Raw genomic sequence first — 18,497 nt, 5'->3', positions numbered from 1 at the left:
AGGATGCAAGAGAATACATCTGTACTTTAATATACGTTAGAAAAAAAAAAAGTCAGCCATTTTCTGCCATTGAGGCTGCCATGCCCAGCCCAGCCCCTGCTCTTACCTGATTTAGTGTCTGCAGGAGCTGTTCATACTCTGACGTGATGGAAGACTTGTTCTTCTCCTCCAATAACAGAGACTGCAGCTGCAGGAGTGCTGAATGGATTTCCAGGGCCCGTAGTTTATTATTAACAACCTGGAACTGTAAAGAAGCAATATATTCCCCCAGTTTATACTCTCTGGCCTTCAACTGATGCACTCGTTGCAGAAGCAGCTCTCCTCGGGCCTGTTAGATATGTAGAAGATATAATAACATATTTGTTCAAAACTTTTAAACATTTTGTTATTTTAAGGTCACTTGTGCTTAATTGCTAGTTCCACCATGAAGTAATGTACAGTATATAATAAATCTATTATAACCCCTGATTTCCTAACTCTACCCCTACTGTTTACAATCCTCATGCTATCTGCAACCTACCTGGTTAGACTCTTGTTGAAATGTTGCTTACACAAAGAAGGTAACACAGAATGAAATGGGACAGACAGCCCTAAAGCTGCATATCAGCGCCATTTTTGCCCACTTAAACGAAATAGAATTATCGCACAGTAGGCTAGACAACGCTATTACTTCTAAACTAAACCACAAAACACTATGTTGTACTGGTGAATGTGTCTGATTGGACCAAATAGATGACCTTTTGTTGAAAATATACATGCCCATTAATATTTAAAAGATAGGGCTTATTAGACTGTTTCTGCTTATATCATTTCTAACAAAAGACCTTAAACCTTTGACAGCTTAGACAATCCTTGACTCAGTGCTTTTACGTTTACAATATAAAATGCGTGCAATAAATAAAACATTTCAGCTATACATCTGGGAATTCCATATTCTAGTCTGAAACTGAATAAAGTGCATTCTTTTTATTCTGTCTCCCCTCATTACCGCCGGCCTTACTTACCACAAAATACACTTTCTTAACAAATGTACATTGATATACCATGGCTTTAGAACACCAACTTGCATTGTAATTTATACACATATATTATTTACAGGAAGAACAACTGAATAACAACTAGAGTAACTCTACTAATTGTGGATGCTACCATGTAAAGTTATTCTCTGGAGAATATTCAATAATACGAGAAAAATAAAGAAATGTTATCAAGTAAAACATTACAAAACGAAGGTAAGAAAACATTTGGGGTGTATTGCTTCTGTGTTCCCAAAGCACCTTCAGTAACATTTACTAGATATTGGCTTCGGCTTTTGAAGATGGAAATTGGGTAAAAAACTGACCTGCTGGCTTCACTTTGTGGGTTCCTGTCACTCACACCTACTCATGTGCACAGACATAGACCAATCTGTGTTGCTAAAACACGCCAACATCTCTAACGTGATCTTCCAATTATCAATGGCGCTGAGATAGAGGCTTGCCAATTGGCACAGTGATGTCCCCAACATGGTGTTGACATGACAACGGACATCTATGGATGGTGCCCAAGATTCATAATGTGGAATGGACACACCACCACAAGCCATGGCCATGCCCTCCTTCCTACCAAAGCCCAATCATCTCATGGCTGCCCTTAAGATTGTCATTTCATATGTGACACATAAGAGACCTCAATGGAATGATCATAACTGAGCAGTTCAATCAATCATGATGCGCTTAGATAATCATATGCGATCAGCCCACAGCCTTATATAATGACATGGTGCAGATAACATCGATGGGGGGAATTCAATATTTTTGTTTTGGGTGTCATAAGAAATGGGTGCCTATCAGAGCAATTCCATGGTTTGTCCAATAGCCGCCCATTAGCCGTGGCAGACACATTTTTTCGCGCGGCCTTCCGAGGTGCGAGAAAACATGTGTGCAAAGTAGGTAGTTTAGGGGCCCAAACCAGGAGTTTAGTCGGGTTTAGTCACTTTGCAAGGCTAAACCCGGTGCTTCTGGGCGCGGTAAGCACTAACGGGCATCTATCGAATAAGCAATTGAATTGCTCTGATAGACACCCAGCAAAATAACTACTGAATTTCCCCCACAGTGTTATAACTCATAGCAAGCAGATATCACTGTTGATCAGTGTGGCGTTATAGTACAGTTTTCTGTCAGTCTCATCTGCGGCAAAAATAAACTACAAAAAAAAAGAAAACGGCAAAAAAATTCCAACAAGGCCACAAACCCACAACAGGGACAAATAAAAGTGAAACTAAAAGCTAGCAAACCCAATTTTGCTGGTTATAAGCAGTAGCGACTCCTGCCCTCTTACCTGAGGGGGGCTGCCGATGCTGCTAGTCTGTCCGTGGCCGGCCGGGTCTCGGCGACTGCGCAATGAATCTGGCGACGGGACCAGCGCATGAGCGGCGGAGGCGCGATGCATTACAGTGGCATCTGGGGACTGCATTGTATGCAGCCCCAAGAAGACCTGTAGAGCTGCCCGAAAGGTGGAGCAGCGGCCTCCAAGAGAAGCCAACTCTCTGCTAATCGCAACCCGGACTGGCAGGTGGTCCTGTGCGTGATTGGCAGGTGGTGCTTCCAATGGGAAGCAGCCTCGCAGCACCTAGGTAAAATCCGCCACTGGTATAAGCCAAATTGGCAACTAGCTGTTGAATATAGTACAACCATTAGTAATGTTGACATCATGTTGTCGGTTGATTTGGCGTGTGGGCCACCAGTTAAATGGCCCTGACATGACATAAACACTGTCGAAGCTGAATAATTGGCTGAGACAAGTTCGCTTTAAAATTTAATCGCAGCGACGCCATCTTGTGAATGGCCGCAAGACTATTTTAGAAATGAGATCGCAAGACGCCATTTTGCGAATGGCCGCCTAAGCGCCATTTTAGGTAAACTCACAGTATATTACATGTGGCGATATTTATGTTAGCACTATGCGATCGCTTCTTTCATCATTTCTCATACACACAATCATACCCACAACAGCGCTATTAACTAGTCGCATATTAGCGAATGCATAAGACTGAATGAAACCGATGTAAAAGTAGCTTTATGCGCACGCATCTGCCCCAAGTTAACTAGCGTCCTTATATCAAACCCTGAATACCCACACATTCCATATTCACACATAAGGTTCCATAAGCATCAAAATGTATGATTTAAGTCGGTTAAGTTAGTTTCAATGCTGAGAAATAAAGGTTTTTGATAACTAAGGTATTATACATGATAAGCAAGTTGTGTTTGGTCTTGTTCTGATGCGTATGCTTTTTACAGCATCCCGGTGTTATCGGTGGAGAGATCGCATCATGCAAACTAAAGTTAGGGATCGCAGAACCTACAAGCAACAAAATGTTTAAACTGTTGGAATGTACAGAAGGCGTTACTAGAAAGATTCCCCTGCTGTTAGAGGCAGGGAGAGTCTATTTGAACCAGCCTGTTAAATGTGCTGTAACATATGCTTCTCCTCTGGGAACCAATGACATCAGCAAGAAACTTCTCCATTGTCCTGTTTTAGTCTGAGGGGGATAAATATGTGTGCGCGTATACTGGTTTTTTAGTCCATGCTGAATGCTGTATGAACTGAGGGTCTCTATTCTGAGATCTATCTCTGGGTCCGGAGGCACAGCGTATGTATACTGTACTTGGGTCTGTATTATTTTCTTTTACGCCTAAATTGTGTATGTATCAATTGCGTGTAACTGACTGTACTTTTACCTGAATAATACTTGTGCGTTGCAACCACAGATTCCACTCCTGTCTTTATTTGCGGTCAGACTGCGTACGCAAATTAGCGTTATTCTTAGAGGTTTATAGGAAGGATTTTAGAAGGTATAGGCAGGGGTATATAAAGGTTCTGATCCAGTTTCGTTAGTTGGGGGCTCGTAAAGAAGTCACTTACCTGCTCACACAGTACATACGGTCATCGATATTTCAGCAAAGGGTGGAGTGGCCACATTCAGGGTTTGCCTGCAACCGCTTTGTGCTGAAAGATCGCTATCCGTCTCCGTGTGAATTAAGGAAGCTGACTAGAATCCAGGGACAAGAGAGGAAAAAGTTTGTTTTCCTCTGTTGATAGAACCTTGTGTTTAGAGGGGTGCCGCAGTATTGCGTACGCGGCTAAAACGCATTTTTGCGTACGCAGTTAAAAAGTCATTATACCGTTGTGTGGTAGTCGCATTAATGTGTATGCAGATGGTCGCACAATAGCGTATATGCACTCCCGGTTCTGCTGCCACGTGTTGAACAAAGCCATTGAGGTTTACATTTTTTTTCTATTACCAATATCTGGGTTAAACGTGTATTTTTCTGCACAGGAAAAAAAGTGTGTAACAGTGAATACTTGTTGAACAAAGTTAAGGGTATCGTATGATCCTTAAGGGCTAGGTGCAAGGGTTAGCCTAGTCGCTCGGTAAGCAGCTTTACCGTTCTATACACAGTAGCAGGTGTACATGTTGTCTTTGTTGTATAGAGGTGCGTGAGAGTAGCCGACATATAAACTCTCATAGGTTTGGAAGTTGCCTTACTAAAACTTATCCGGGTGTGGGTTGCCTGTTTCAAATCTTATCTAGGTGTGGAAGTTGCCTTACTAAATCTTATCCAGGTGTGTGGGCGCCACCGACTTAAATCGTCCACAGGTAAGTGAAAGTATCTTGATTGTCTTTCACCAGTTTAAATTTTTATTGAAAAGCATAGGAGTTGTCTCAGAATGGGAGCCACGCAAACAGTAGAGATGTTAGGCAATGATGTGATGCTAATGGAGGCTCCGATTGGATCGGCCCGTCGTATTATGCATACTAAGTATGGTACTTATGCAATAAGGTATTGTGATTTATGGTTTAATATGACGAGGAAGAGTGTCAGACCGTTTCCCAGAATTGGTAGTTTTGACAAAAATGTGTTAGACAATGTCCAGGATCACATCAGTATGGGATGCTTGGCTTAAAAATGTGCAAACGACGCAAACTAGCGTTGCGAGCGCATTGCCAGAAAATACGTCCGCAACGCTGAGTTGCAATACGGGCGAGCCGCAAATTGGCAAGGTAGCGTCGTGGAGAGTATTGCCGCGCTCACCTCCCCCACCTTATGTGGATGGAGGTGCAAGTACAGTTACAAACAATACCCATAAAAATGTAACAAGCAATTTGTACCCCCTTTTAAGTAACCATAAAGAAAATGTTTATGATGTAGATGATGAGCCTGCTGTAATGTCTGCCATTTCCCATGCTGTGCAAATGATAGATGCTGCATCACCACAATCACGGGTGGTGCCGCCATCTCCATCGGTAACAGCAAGGGAAGTGTTAATACACTCTGCACCCATTGAGGAAATTGTTAATACCATATGTAGCAGCAGCAGATTAAACCCCCAGCCAGGTAACCAGGTCAGAGGTAGCAACGCTGCCAGTCTGCATCCCATTCGGACAATAACTGTTCCGAATGGAAATGCGGATGCAAACGGTGTAGTGCCCACGAGGGAAGTAGTAATGCATTGTCCATGGACAAGAGCAGAACTAAATTCCATCATAAATGATTTCCCTGATCCAAAAAAGGAATTAGCCAAATCTCAAAGATTTTTGAGAAATTTGGGTAGTTCTCATGAGCCCACTAATAAAGATTGGAGTGTGGTGTTAAGGGCCTGTCTACCACGCAATACCGACGTGACAAAATTTATCACGGATTGTGTATTGGATGGCGACGTTCCCTTAACAGACCAAGTAAACCAAGGTAACATTTCCCGCATTGTGACTCAATTGGGTGTATATTTTCCAGTAGTAGTTAACTGGAACAAAATCTTCACAATCAAACAAAAGGAGAGTGAAATTGCAGAAGACTATTGCGACCGGGCTCTGCAGGCTATCACCCAGTACACTGGGATAGAAGATATTAAAGATAGCATTCACCAAAGGGGAATGATAGTCACGATATTAATGGACGGTTTAAAAGAGAATTTAAAAACTCGGGTTCAGACCTCACAGCCTGGCTGGAGGGGACTTACAATAGATAACCTCATAGAGTCTGCCATAGAACATGACAAAAACATCTCCAAGAAGAGAGAGGCCCAGAGCGAAAAACTAATGGCTGTCAGTATACAAGCTCTGGAGGGAATGACGGTAACATCACAGCCAACAGACACGCTTGCACTTGCACACACACTCATGTCAGAACAAGTTGCTCTCACTAACCCCACTCAACAACAAACACAACTCTATCCCACTAACCCAATGCAACCACAGGTCCCAGGATATCCACCTAATTCTTACCCCCCACAATACCCTTACCCTCCCTATCCTTACCCATATCCACCACCTATACCCTCTGCTCAAACTTCACAACAACACATGCTTTCACCTGAATCACGGACATGTTTTAATTGTAAACAAACAGGACACTTAAGTAGAAACTGTACAGTAAAAAGAGTATGGACCCCACATCAAGGGAAACCTGGATACCCCCATAAGGGATATGCACAGAGACCAGCAAATGTTCAGCAAACACCAGCTTCAATTGTAGCCGTAAATGCTTTATTGGAGAATGGTAGCCAATGCTAGGGGTCAGGTCAAACCTGTGGTCTACAGATAGTCAGGTTAACGGGAAGTACTAGGGAAGAACCGGTCTTGATGGTTGATGTAGCTGGTACTGAATATCCTTTTCTTGTAGACACAGGGGCGACCAAGTCAGTGATGAAATCTCCCGTTAATTTACAGGTGACCTACGAGACAATACCAACAATGGGTGTGACAGGTAAAATAGAACGTAATCCTTTAACAAAGTCTGCAGAGGTTAGTATTGGGCCGTTGCATACCAGACATTCTTTTCTACTGGCTTCCGCGGCTCCTACTAACCTGCTGGGCAGAGACTTGTTATGTAAAATGGGATGTGTTATATATTGCACCCCTGATGGTGTATATTTAGATATCCCAGAGAGAATGGTATACGAGGTGCGGGATATGTTAGACACTCCTCAAAGGATAATGTATCACTCTACCGTTTTAAAAGAAAATCCAACACAAGTAGATGAAATGTTGTCCCAAATTCCAGATTCCCTTTGGACAAAAGATGGACAGGACACTGGATTAATGGCAAACGTAAGCCCAGTAATAGTAAACTTAAAAGGCGGTAGGCAAGCTCCAAAAATAACCCAGTATCCACTAAAACAGGAAGTAGTACTAGGGGTGTTTCCAATAATTGAGCGATTATTGCAACAGGGAATTTTAGTTCGTACAGTTAGTGTAGCCAACAGTCCCATCTTTCCAGTAAAGAAGAGTGGTGGGAGGGGTTATAGGCTGGTGCAAGACCTTAGAGGTGTTAATAAGGTAGTAGAGAGCCAATTCCCTGTTGTGCCAAATCCAGCTGTCATCCTGATGCAGATCCCACCAAATGCAACCCATTTCACTGTCATTGACCTCTGTTCTGCTTTCTTCTCTGTGCCTCTCCACCCTGACTGTACCTATTCGCATTCACATACAGAGGTGTGCAATATACATGGACACGATTGCCCCAAGGTTTCATAGACAGCCCCAGTATTTTCTCCCAGGCATTGCATGACTGTTTACAAGCTTTTCAACCTGCCAATGGATCAGTTCTAATTCAATATGTGGACGATTTATTGCTATGTTCTGACTCGTTTATGTCATGTTTGAATGATATTAAACTTTTGTTACTTCATCTCTCGCATACAGGACACAAAGTGGCTAAGGACAAGTTACAACCGTGCCAAACCAGAGTAAAATATTTGGGACACTGCCTAACCCAGGGGTTTCGACATCTTACAAATGATAGAATCCAGGCCATACAAGACATGACACTGCCGCAGAATCAACAGCAAATTCGTACCTTCTTGGGAATGTGTGGATACTGCCGAATGTGGATCCCAGGTTTTTCTATTTTGGCCTTGCCTTTACAGGAACTAGTCTCTTCCTCAAAGCCCGATCGTGTCATACACACTGAGGAATCAGAACAGGCTTTCCTTGATCTTACAAAAGCTCCTGCATTGGGAATACCCGATTATGAAAAACCTTTTGATTTATATTGTACGGAAGCCGATGGTTGTGCTGCAGGTGTCCTTACACAAAAGCATGGTGATGCCAGTAGGCCCGTAGCATACTACAGTGCCCAATTGAACACGGTAGCAAGATCACTCCCCACCTGTTTGAGAAGTGTAGCAGCTACCGCGTTAGTGGTGAGTAAAAGTGAGGACGTAGTATTGGGCCATGCTATGATTGTCTACACTCCCAATGCTGTATCTGCTCTGTTGAACTCAGCTCAAACCAGACACGTCTCCTCGGCTAGGTTCACCAAATGGGAACTAGCTCTAATCGCTCCTGCAAATATTACTGTCAAACATTGCAGTACGCTGAATCCAGCAACATACCTACCATATGTACAACATGATGTACAAAGGGTGGAAGGAGAAGAGTTGCTGGCGGGAGGTGAGTTCGGCAGACATGATGATACTCACGATTGTATGACATATCTGAATCAGACCTTTACTGCTAGACCTGACATACATGACACACCTTTAGAGAATGTGGATGTAACTTTCTATACGGATGGGAGTTGTCATAGACAAACAGACACAGGTGAATTATGTACAGGTTATGCTGTTGTAAATGATACAGACATCATGGAAGCTAAACCTCTCGGTCCTCCTCACTCAGCCCAGGTGGCAGAGTTAGTAGCACTGACTAGAGCATGTGAACTGGCAGCAGGCAAATCTGCTAACATTTACACTGACTCGAAGTACGCGTTCGGAGTGGTGCACGATTTTGGGGCTCTATGGCGTCTGAGAAATTTTATGACAGCAGCAGGCACACCAGTTGCACATTCCTGACATATAACATCTTTTAGAAGCAATCCAACTGCCCAAAGCAGTGGCAGTAATTAAATGCAAAGCCCACACATGTGAGGATGACCCGGTGTCACTGGGCAACAACAGAGCTGATGAAGCTGCAAAATGGGCAGCAGGGTTAAAAATGTCTTCCCCAATTGAAACAATTATGTCATTCCAAACCATTGATATGCTGAAATTAATTGAGATGCAAAGTTTGTGTTCAATTCAGGAAAAATCCATTTGGAAGTCCAAGGGATGTGGGCCAGAGTCCTCTGGGCTCTGGAGGGATGGACATGGTAAGCCAGTAGCCCCCAAGGCATATTACCCCAGCCTGGCTGAGGCAGCACACGGTCTAACTCACCTAGGTAAACAGGGTATGTGCAAGTTGGTGAGGGCATACTGGTGCGCACCAGGTTTTTCTTCACAAGCAGAGAAGATGGCAATGTCCTGTCTGACCTGCTTGAGAAAGAACATAGGGAAAGCGATCCCTACCGAACCGTCCCACATTCCACCTACTGATGGACCTTTCCAGGTGATACAAATGGATTTCATCCAATTACCACCCTGCAGGAACCTTAAGTATGTATTAGTGTGCACAGACGTATTTTCCAACTGGGTTGAGGCCTACCCAGCGGCCACTAATACTGCTGCGCTTACTGCCAAGAAAATAGTCCAGGAATTTGTATGCAGGTACGGTATCCCTAAGAGTGACAGGGGTACTCATTTCACAGGTGATGTGTTCCAAAATATGTGTAAGCTGATGGGCATTAATAGCCGACTTCATACCCCCTACCGACCGCAAGCCAGTGCCAAGGTGGAGAGAATGAATGGGACTATTAAAAAATAAATTAAGTAAAATTATGGCAGAAACTGGACTAGGATGGCCAGAAGCGTTACCTTTGGTCCTACATAGCATAAGGACCACTCCTAGACTTCCTCTGAATCTGTCCCCAGTTGAAATACTATTCGGCAGACAACCTCATTTGATTATAAGTCCCCAGGAAGACTTGAAGGGTAACAACGAGGTAACTGTAAAGTATCTTATATCAATGAGTAGGCAGTTAAAGCAACAGCAGCAGAAACTGAAATTGTTGTCTAATGATATGCCTGAAACTAACTGTCATGATGTTGAACCAGGAGAATATGTAATGATCGGAAATTTCTTGCATTCAGGTTGTTTGACTGATCTGTGGGAAGGTCCATACCAGGTGCTGCTGACGAGTACTACATCTTTGAAGGTGGCCGAGAGAGATACCTGGGTCCATTCCACTCACTGCAAAAAGGTCAATCAACCGGTGGAGAGACAAGGCTGATAGTGTGAACCTGTTGCTCGCGAACTTGTTCTGGGAGGATTGAAAAGGTCACAGTGAGATACCTGAATCGAGAGAAATTTTGCAGGACTTGTTGTTAAAATGGACGGGCCTACTGTGTTCATTCTCATATTCTCTTTTAGAGTGTTCACCATCTTGGTCAGTTCGGGAATATCCAGTGTCTGTGATGGGGGACCGATTGAGGAAACGGGAGCTGATGGCAGTGCTGATGGAGTGGAATCAGGAGGAGTGCAATGCCAATCAGGGGAGTGTCTGACCAATCTTAGTACTGTTATTGTTAAGAGAGCTGTCATTCCGGATACTCGGGGAAGGTGTGGAGGTTTATCGTCTGAAGATTCCTGTATTTGTGAGTTTTGTGGGTCCCTAGTTGATGAGAACTGTATCCAACGGTGCCAACCTAAATATAACCCTTACTGGGGAGGGTATCCTTTAGAGGATTATCACAGCATGGTAGGCAAAGTGTTAAATCAAACTGATTGCTGGGTGTGTTCACATGTGCCACAGGGACAGCATAATGTAGGGTTGGTGCCATTTCCGCTGCATGTCACGGAAATTTTAGAACTGCAAAAAGGGAAAACATTGGATGGAAAATTCCTCTCATCCAAACCACCTCATTTCAAACTCTATCAATTCCAAGTAGATAGATCACTTTTGTGTTTAAACAAAACCAACCCCAATAAACCCGGAGGTTGGGAAGTGACGGGGAATAATCAGACGATGACCTTCTCACAAAGAGCTGATAATGAGTCCATAAACTATGATCTGTTACGCTCAATTAAATCAAGTGGGAAACATTTTAGGTACAGGTATACATTGAGTTCCACCAAAGAAATTATTGGTAAAGTACAAGATGGTTATTGTGCTAAAATAATACAACCAGAAACTTGCATATACCAGATGGAAGAGCCTGAGATAGGATTATTATTTGCAAGGGAAATGTGTGTAATGATAATGATGCATGCCATTCCTTATGTTTTACCCGATAATGTATATTTTATATGTGGAAGAAAAGCGTACAAATGGCTCTCCCCGAGTTCCGAAGGTTTGTGTTATCTGGGAAGAGTAGTCCCAGAAGTTATGACCCTCACACATGTTGAAATGCTGGGAATACATAAAAACACACCGTCACCATATCTTCACACGCAATATGAACACAGAGGCAAGAGAAATATGATACCTGGTGATATGCATAAAGCTGCTCAGTTAATCAGTGAGACAACTGGCTTCCAAGTTTTAGCGCCCTGGATCCCACCAGGATTGCTAGGGGTACATTAAATTTTAGATATATCCAGGAAATTGCTAAATTAATAGATAATATCACCGAGATGTACGATGACACATTCAGGTTCACAGGGAGAGAATTGCAAGCATACAAGAAAGAACTAGTGCAACACAGGATAGTGTTGAATTATTTAACTGCTGTTACTGGAGGGTATTGCGTAACGTTAGCCACCCAATTTGGAGTAAAATGTTGCACTTATGTCACCAATGATACCAGCGATCCTAAGGAGGTGATAGACCAGAAGATGGATGAGATTCTGCAGCTTAAGTGGGAATTTCGTAAGAACCATAACGCATCAGTGGCTGAAGCAGGGGAAAAGATAGAAGTATGGGTGTCATGGCTGAACCCAGTGAAATGGTTCTCAGGTCTAGGGGAATGGGTCCAGGAAGTGATCGCCAGCATAGGCAAATTCTTGATCCTTATACTGATTGTCATCATAATAATTGGCATATGCGTCCGGTGTGTTCCTATTGTGTTGAAGTGTGGAAAATGTAAAAACAGAGTAAAACGAAAGAATGAAACTATGATGGTGGTCAGAAATGATAATATGTATACCAAGGTAGATACAGAACTGCATTACAACCCTGAGCTAGGAAGTACCATCATTTAAATGTATAATATTTAGACATGATTGAAATGTTATTTATAGAACACCTCAGACAATGTAAAGTCTCAAATTCCCCTTCAAGACTGCTGTTATAAGACTGGTGCATTCCCACACCTGTCACATGATCTTCCAAGATCTGCGGTGTGCGTATAATAGTAGTTTTATGTCCCCACCCAGAGACGCATTATTGATGGATTAAGAACCACCTTGTGCCATCCCATAATAACACTAATATGTAAATGTAAGCCTAAAATAAATTTAAATAGCAGATTGTGATAGCATGTTGTTTGCTATCAAAGGGTGGACTGTCAAAGCTGAATAATTGGCTGAGACAAGTTCGGTTTAAAATTTGATCGCAGCGATGCCATCTTGCGAATGGCCACAAGACTCCATTTTAGAAATGAGATCGCAAGATGCCATTTTGCGAATGGCCGCCTAAGCGCCATTTTACTTAAACTCACAGTATAGTACATGTGGCGATATTTATGTTAGCACTATGCGATCGCTTCTTTCATCATTTCTCATACACACAATCATACCCACAACAGTGCTATTAACTAGTCGCATATTAGCGAATGCATAAGACTGAATGAAACCGATGTAAAAGTAGCTTTATGCGCACGCATCTGCCCCAAGTTAACTAGCGTCCTTATATCAAACCCTGAATACCCACACATTCCATATTCACACATAAGGTTCCATAAGCATCAAAATGTATGATTTAAGTCGGTTAAGTTAGTTTCAATGCTGAGAAATAAAGGTTTTTGATAACTAAGGTACTATACATGATAAGCAAGTTGTGTTTGGTCTTGTTCTGAAGCGTACGCTTTTTACAGCATTCCGGTATTATCGGTGGATCGCATCATGCAAACTCAAGTTATGGATCGCAGAACCTACAAGCAACAAAATGTTTAAACTGTTGGAATGTACAGAAGGCGTTACTAGAAAGATTCCCCTGCTGTTAGAGGCAGGGAGAGTCTATTTGAACCAGCCTGTTAAATGTGCTGTAACATATGCTTCTCCTCTGGGAACCAATGACATCAGCAAGAAACTTCCCCATTGTCCTGTTTTAGTCTGAGGGGGATAAATATGTGTGCGCGTATACTGGTTTTTTAGTCCATGCTGAATGCTGTCTGAACTGAGGGTCTCTATTCTGAGGTCTATCTCTGGGTCCGGAGGCGCAGCGTATGTATACTGTACTTGGGTCTGTATTATTTTCTTCTACGCCTAAATTGTGTATGTATCAATTGCGTGTAACTGACTGTACTTTTGCCTGAATAATACTTGTGCGTTGGAACCACAGATTCCACTCCTGTCTTTATTTGCGGTCAGACTGCGTACGCAAATTAGCATTATTCTTAAAGGTTTATAGGAAGGATTTTAGAAGGTATAGGCAGGGGTATATAAAGGTTCTGATCCAGTTTCGTTAACAGTTAGGGAATAAACCACTACCAAAGTAAACATTTACATGTATAATACCGTTTAAAGTATCGCATTTAGAATACTAATATAGATGTTCTCCAGCTAAGATGTTTTAGACAAAAATGTAAGATTGTTTTTTCAAAAAGACAATGTTGATGAGAAAAAGTTTCCATATGACATTTCTACACCTTTAATAACCCCCATTGCTTCAAGCCCCTGCAACAAACTGGACTACAGAGACAGGCTGCACTGAATAGTTCCCAAAGGGAACAGAACACACACGATTAAATAGGTTGTATCTCTTGAAGCAAGTCTCATTTTCATAAAAACTAGAAAGTGCAAATCAAAAGCAAACAATCATGTAACTGGATAAGTCTTCAATGTCTGATCTTATTTTCGTTACCTGCTTAATCTTGTCATCTGTAATTTGTGCTTCATAAATCAGGACTTTATCCTCTACAGATTTCTTCAGGATCTCTGCAAAGCTATCCTGGGGATGTTTTATCGTCTTTGAACCCGACTGGGGGAAAAAAAAGAAAAAAAGCAATTTCACAAGAGCTTATTCTACAGGAAGAAAACAGGTTATGTAAATACAACTTATTTCTGCTTGATTGGAGAAAGCATCTGGGCTGAAATTACACTGCTGCAAAAACGTATCCAGGTGCGGTGTGTTTGTCTATTTCAGCAGTTGTAGAAAATCACAGGAAAATAAACCAAGCGATAGAATCTATTGTAACACTTTTGTTTAAAGGAGAACTCCAACCCAGAGTTAGGGCAGCTTTTAGATGGAATGGAGCCTGGGCAGAAAAGGTGGGCAGCCCTGCAGTTAATGGGAAAATGGCCGTTCAGCACCATTTCGCATACACAATCCAATTGCTTGTCGCACTACAGAGTCCAGATGCAATCCCTAATACAAATCGGAGAACTGCTTAGCAATTGGAACCACTGGGAAAGATTTCTGGACTGCACAACCTGACTATATATATGATGGGAGGTGCTACCTGATGAGACTAATTACAGGCACAGAAACAGACAAATCTCAGGTGCACAACTCCAAATTATTAATAAATCTTTCCCATATACTCCATTTAATGTGCTTTATTGCACTTCTGAGGGAAAAGAGACGCCCTCAGTCTGGATTAGCACCCCTTCTTTATTGGTTTAAAAGCATGGAGTATGGTAATGTATATGCACACTAGTATTAGGCACAATTCTAGGTAAGTCCTACAAGTTATATACTGTAGTGCAACTTTGGTTCATTTTTGGGGCGTGCGTCCCCCTGGATTGCATTGGTTGATCTGTCTCAGGGCACCGCATTATAACACATTTTCCTTTATAACACATTTTAACCCTTCACTGTGCCTGGAAATGGCGGCGCGTGTATACGCTGCGGCTGCACTTACCGTTGGTGCCGGTGATGGCGATTCCTATGGTCCGGGTGTCCGTGTGTTGCGCGCTCCGGATGTGGTGTGGTTGTTCCTGTTCCTGCTTGTCGGAGTCCTGTGTGGTGACGGCGGCTGGTGTGGGATCACATACCCCCGCGAGGTGCTCCTTGGTCTCCGCCTGACTGGAGTTTGGAGTGGAGTGGCAGGTTCCGGAGCTGGTGGAGTGGAGCCGCTTGCAGGAGCTGTTGGGTCCGGCGCAGAGGCTGTGCAGGTCTCTGAGGGAGGTACAGCCCCGGGTAACCCCTCAGCCACAGGCATTGTGGGTGGAGCGGGGGTGGCTGGGATTGCTGCCGCTTCTGGAGCTTGTGTGTCTGCTGCCCCTGGAGTTACTGTGCCTGCAAGCGTGGCGGCCCTGGATGGGTCTGTCGCAGCTGGGGTGGTGAGTGGTGGCTGGTCTGGAGACTGGAGTTGTGAGAAGAGCCATGTGCACGGCAATGGAAGTAGAGATTATGGGGGTGGGCAGCGCTCTGGAGGGGGGCATTTCTGGAGACTCGGTTATCCCTGGAGACGCAGGCAGGGTTGGAAGAGGCATCGGAGGAGGGAGAGGAGGCAAAAAAGGGGTAAACGAGCTGGTACTAGAGCCAGGCTCAATTTATGTTTTATCAAACCCCCTTTGCCTAGCTTATTTCTAGCAAATGTTCAGTCCCTGACTAGTAAACTGGACGAATTACATGCAGTTCTTTCATACATGAAGCATCTGGAGTCCTGCTCTGTATTAATTTTTACCGAGACTTGGCTAAATGACTTAGTTCTGGATACTGCGGTCTCTTTTGGAAACAGGATTCTGTTCAGAGCAGACAGAACTTCTTCATCAGGGAAAAGTAGGGGTGGGGGGCTGTGTTTGTATGTCCTGCGTACCTGGTGTATTGATTGCTCAGTGGATATTGAATATCTGTCTGTCAAATGTAGACCCTTTTATTTGCCCAGAGAAGTTTCGGTGGCAATTATCATTGCCGTTTATATTCCCCCTCAGGCTAATGTGACAATTGCCCTGGGAATTCTTTACGAGGAAATTGCGAAATTACAATCTGTGTATGTTGAGGCAGTTTTCATTATAGCAGCTGATTTCAATCAAGCTGACCTGAGGAAAGTATTGCCTAAGTTATATAAAAATGTATCGGCTCCAACTAGGGGCATGCGTACCTTGGACCAGGTGTATACAAACCTCAAGTCAGCTTATGAAACTGTTGTTTGCCCCCATATTGGCAGATCCGATCATATGTCCCTGTTTCTCATACCTGTTTACAGGTCATTAGTTAGGAGAGTGCGACCGGTCAGACGTCTGGTAACTATATGGCCGGAGGACGCACTGACTAGATTACAGGATATGTTGGAATTCACAAACTGGGATTTGTTTATTGATGAGAGTAGGGTAAATGGCGATATAGATATTGACTCTCTAGCATCATTGATATTAGGTTACATCGGTTGCTGTACGGATAGTGTTACAGTAACAAAGAGTATTAAAATATTTCCCAACGTGAAGCCTTGGTTGAACGGGGAAGTTCGATCTCTACTCAAGGCTCGTGATAGAGCGTTTAAATCTGGTGATTTAGAAATGTTGAAATCTTCCAGGTGTGAATTGCAGAAAGGTATTAGGAGGGCTAAAATTAGTTACTCCGCAAAGATTGAAGCTAGAAGTCATGATAACAGGAATCCGAGAAGCCTGTGGCAGATGATCCAGGATATTACTGGTTGTAAAATAAAAAAGGAGGTGATTAGCAATGACAATAATCTATTAGCTGAAGATTTGAACCTGTTCTACTCTAGGTTTGATCAAGAGAATAGTTTTTCTGTTACGCCCCAAATTCCCCGGGTGGGGGAGTCTCCTCTTATGTTGGAGGAGTATGATGTGATTAAATGTCTACGTCGGGTTGATTTGTGTAAATCAGCCGGCCCGGATGGGATTAGCGGTAAAGTCCTCAAGGGGTGTGCAGACCAGTTAAGTTGGATATTAACGGTCTTATTTAATTTGTCCCTTTTTAATTGTGTAGTGCCGAGATGTTTTAAGAAGGCAAATATTGTTCCAGTTCCAAAAAAGGGGGTAGTAAAATGCCTTAATGATTATCGCCCAATTGCACTAACTTCATTGATAATGAAATGCTTTGAAAGGCTGGTATTAGGACATATTCAATCTTTTTTCCCAGTAGATTTTGATCCTTTTCAGTTTGCATATAGGAAAAATCGTTGCACTGATCATGCGGTACTTACAGCACTTCACTCTATTTTAGCTCATTTGGAAGTGAGGGATTCTTATGTTCGGATACTCTTTGTTGATTTTAGTTCTGCTTTTAATACGGTTATTCCCATCTCACTAACATCTAAGTTGTTTGACTTGGGGTTAAGTGGGTCTATTTGTAACTGGGTTTTAAACTTTTTAACTGATAGACCACAAGTAGTTAGAATTGGAGGTGCTGTGTCGGGGGAAGTGTTGATTAAGACTGGTGTTCCCCAGGGTTGTGTTCTCAGCCCCCTATTATACTCGCTATTTACCCACGACTGCGTGTCGACTTCTGATTCTGTGAAAATCATCAAATTTGCTGATGATATTGCAGTCGTTGGGTTAATTAGCAGGAATGATGAGTCCCATTATAGGAAAGAGATCAAAAATTTGGTTTCTTGGAGTGGTGATAATCACTTGCTCCTAAATGGTGACAAGACAAAAGAACTGGTAATTGATTTTCGTAGGAGATGTTTAGAGCAGAAATTGCCAGTGTCTATTAACAACCAGGATGTTGATATAGTTGAGTCTTTTAAATTTCTGGGTATCCAGGTTGCGGCAGATTTGACATGGTCTTTAAATACACTGTCCCTAATTAAAAAGGCGCAACAGCGTTTGTTTTTCCTAAGACGTTTGAGGGCCTCGGGAGTTAGCAAAGTAACTATGCTAAACTTTTACAGATGCTCAATTGAGAGCATTCTGACGTTTGGTATCATTATCTGGTATGGCAACTGCACAGCGAGTGAAAGAAGTGCACTGGAACGGGTTGTTAGGACCGCCAGCAAAATCATCGGCGTGCAGTTGCCAACTATTCATGATGTTTATGGGCTTAGGGTTCTAAAGAGAACCAAAGGTATCATATCGGATCCAGGCCATCCATTTCATGAATTTTTTGATAAGCTCCCATCTTTAAAGCGGTTTAGAGTACTTCGGGCACGTACGAGTCGCTTGAGGGTTAGTTTTCTTCCATCTGCTGTGCGCATGTTGAATGCTATGATTGTATCTCTTTAGTTAATTTTAATTTTATTATTTTTGTGAAATTGTTTGTGATAACCTTTACCATGGATTGCTATTCACTGTTTTAAAAAAGTGCAATGTAATTTCGTCTGTCAAACTTGTTTTGCTGATGACAATAAATACAATACAATACAATAATATATATGTACTTCACTTTTTTATTTTCATTCTTTATATGCAGCTGCGTCTGCTCCTAACTATCTCTTTAAACTGCACTTTTCTTACTATGGTGGTGCCCTGGGGCGGCTTGGCTGGTCCCGTTTTGGGGGGTCCTGCGCTCTGGGTTTGAACCCTAGTATGTTAGGGACCTACCCAAAAGAGGTTACCTGGATAT

At 42.8% G+C, this 18,497-nt stretch overlaps 1 protein-coding gene across 1 annotated transcript in view; it reads right to left on the bottom strand.

The window, feature by feature from the left end:
- The window catches only part of EVC2 (EvC ciliary complex subunit 2), a 135,395-nt gene that overhangs the window by 24,641 nt on the left and 92,257 nt on the right, over positions 1 to 18,497 (bottom strand). Inside the window, exons 16-17 of the mRNA XM_088463562.1 lie at positions 13,884 to 14,000; positions 107 to 328 (exon numbers count right to left, since the gene is read on the bottom strand). Coding sequence (XP_088319688.1) covers positions 107 to 328; positions 13,884 to 14,000 — 339 coding nt within the window. The remainder of the gene's footprint in view (positions 1 to 106; positions 329 to 13,883; positions 14,001 to 18,497) is intronic.

Source organism: Taudactylus pleione, unplaced genomic scaffold (assembly GCF_031769625.1).
Source record: "Taudactylus pleione unplaced genomic scaffold, aTauple2 ptg001408l, whole genome shotgun sequence".
Taxonomy (NCBI): Eukaryota; Metazoa; Chordata; class Amphibia; order Anura; family Myobatrachidae; genus Taudactylus; species Taudactylus pleione.
The sequence above is the reverse complement of the archived record's forward strand: the minus strand, read 5'-3'. Positions and strand labels throughout refer to the sequence as shown.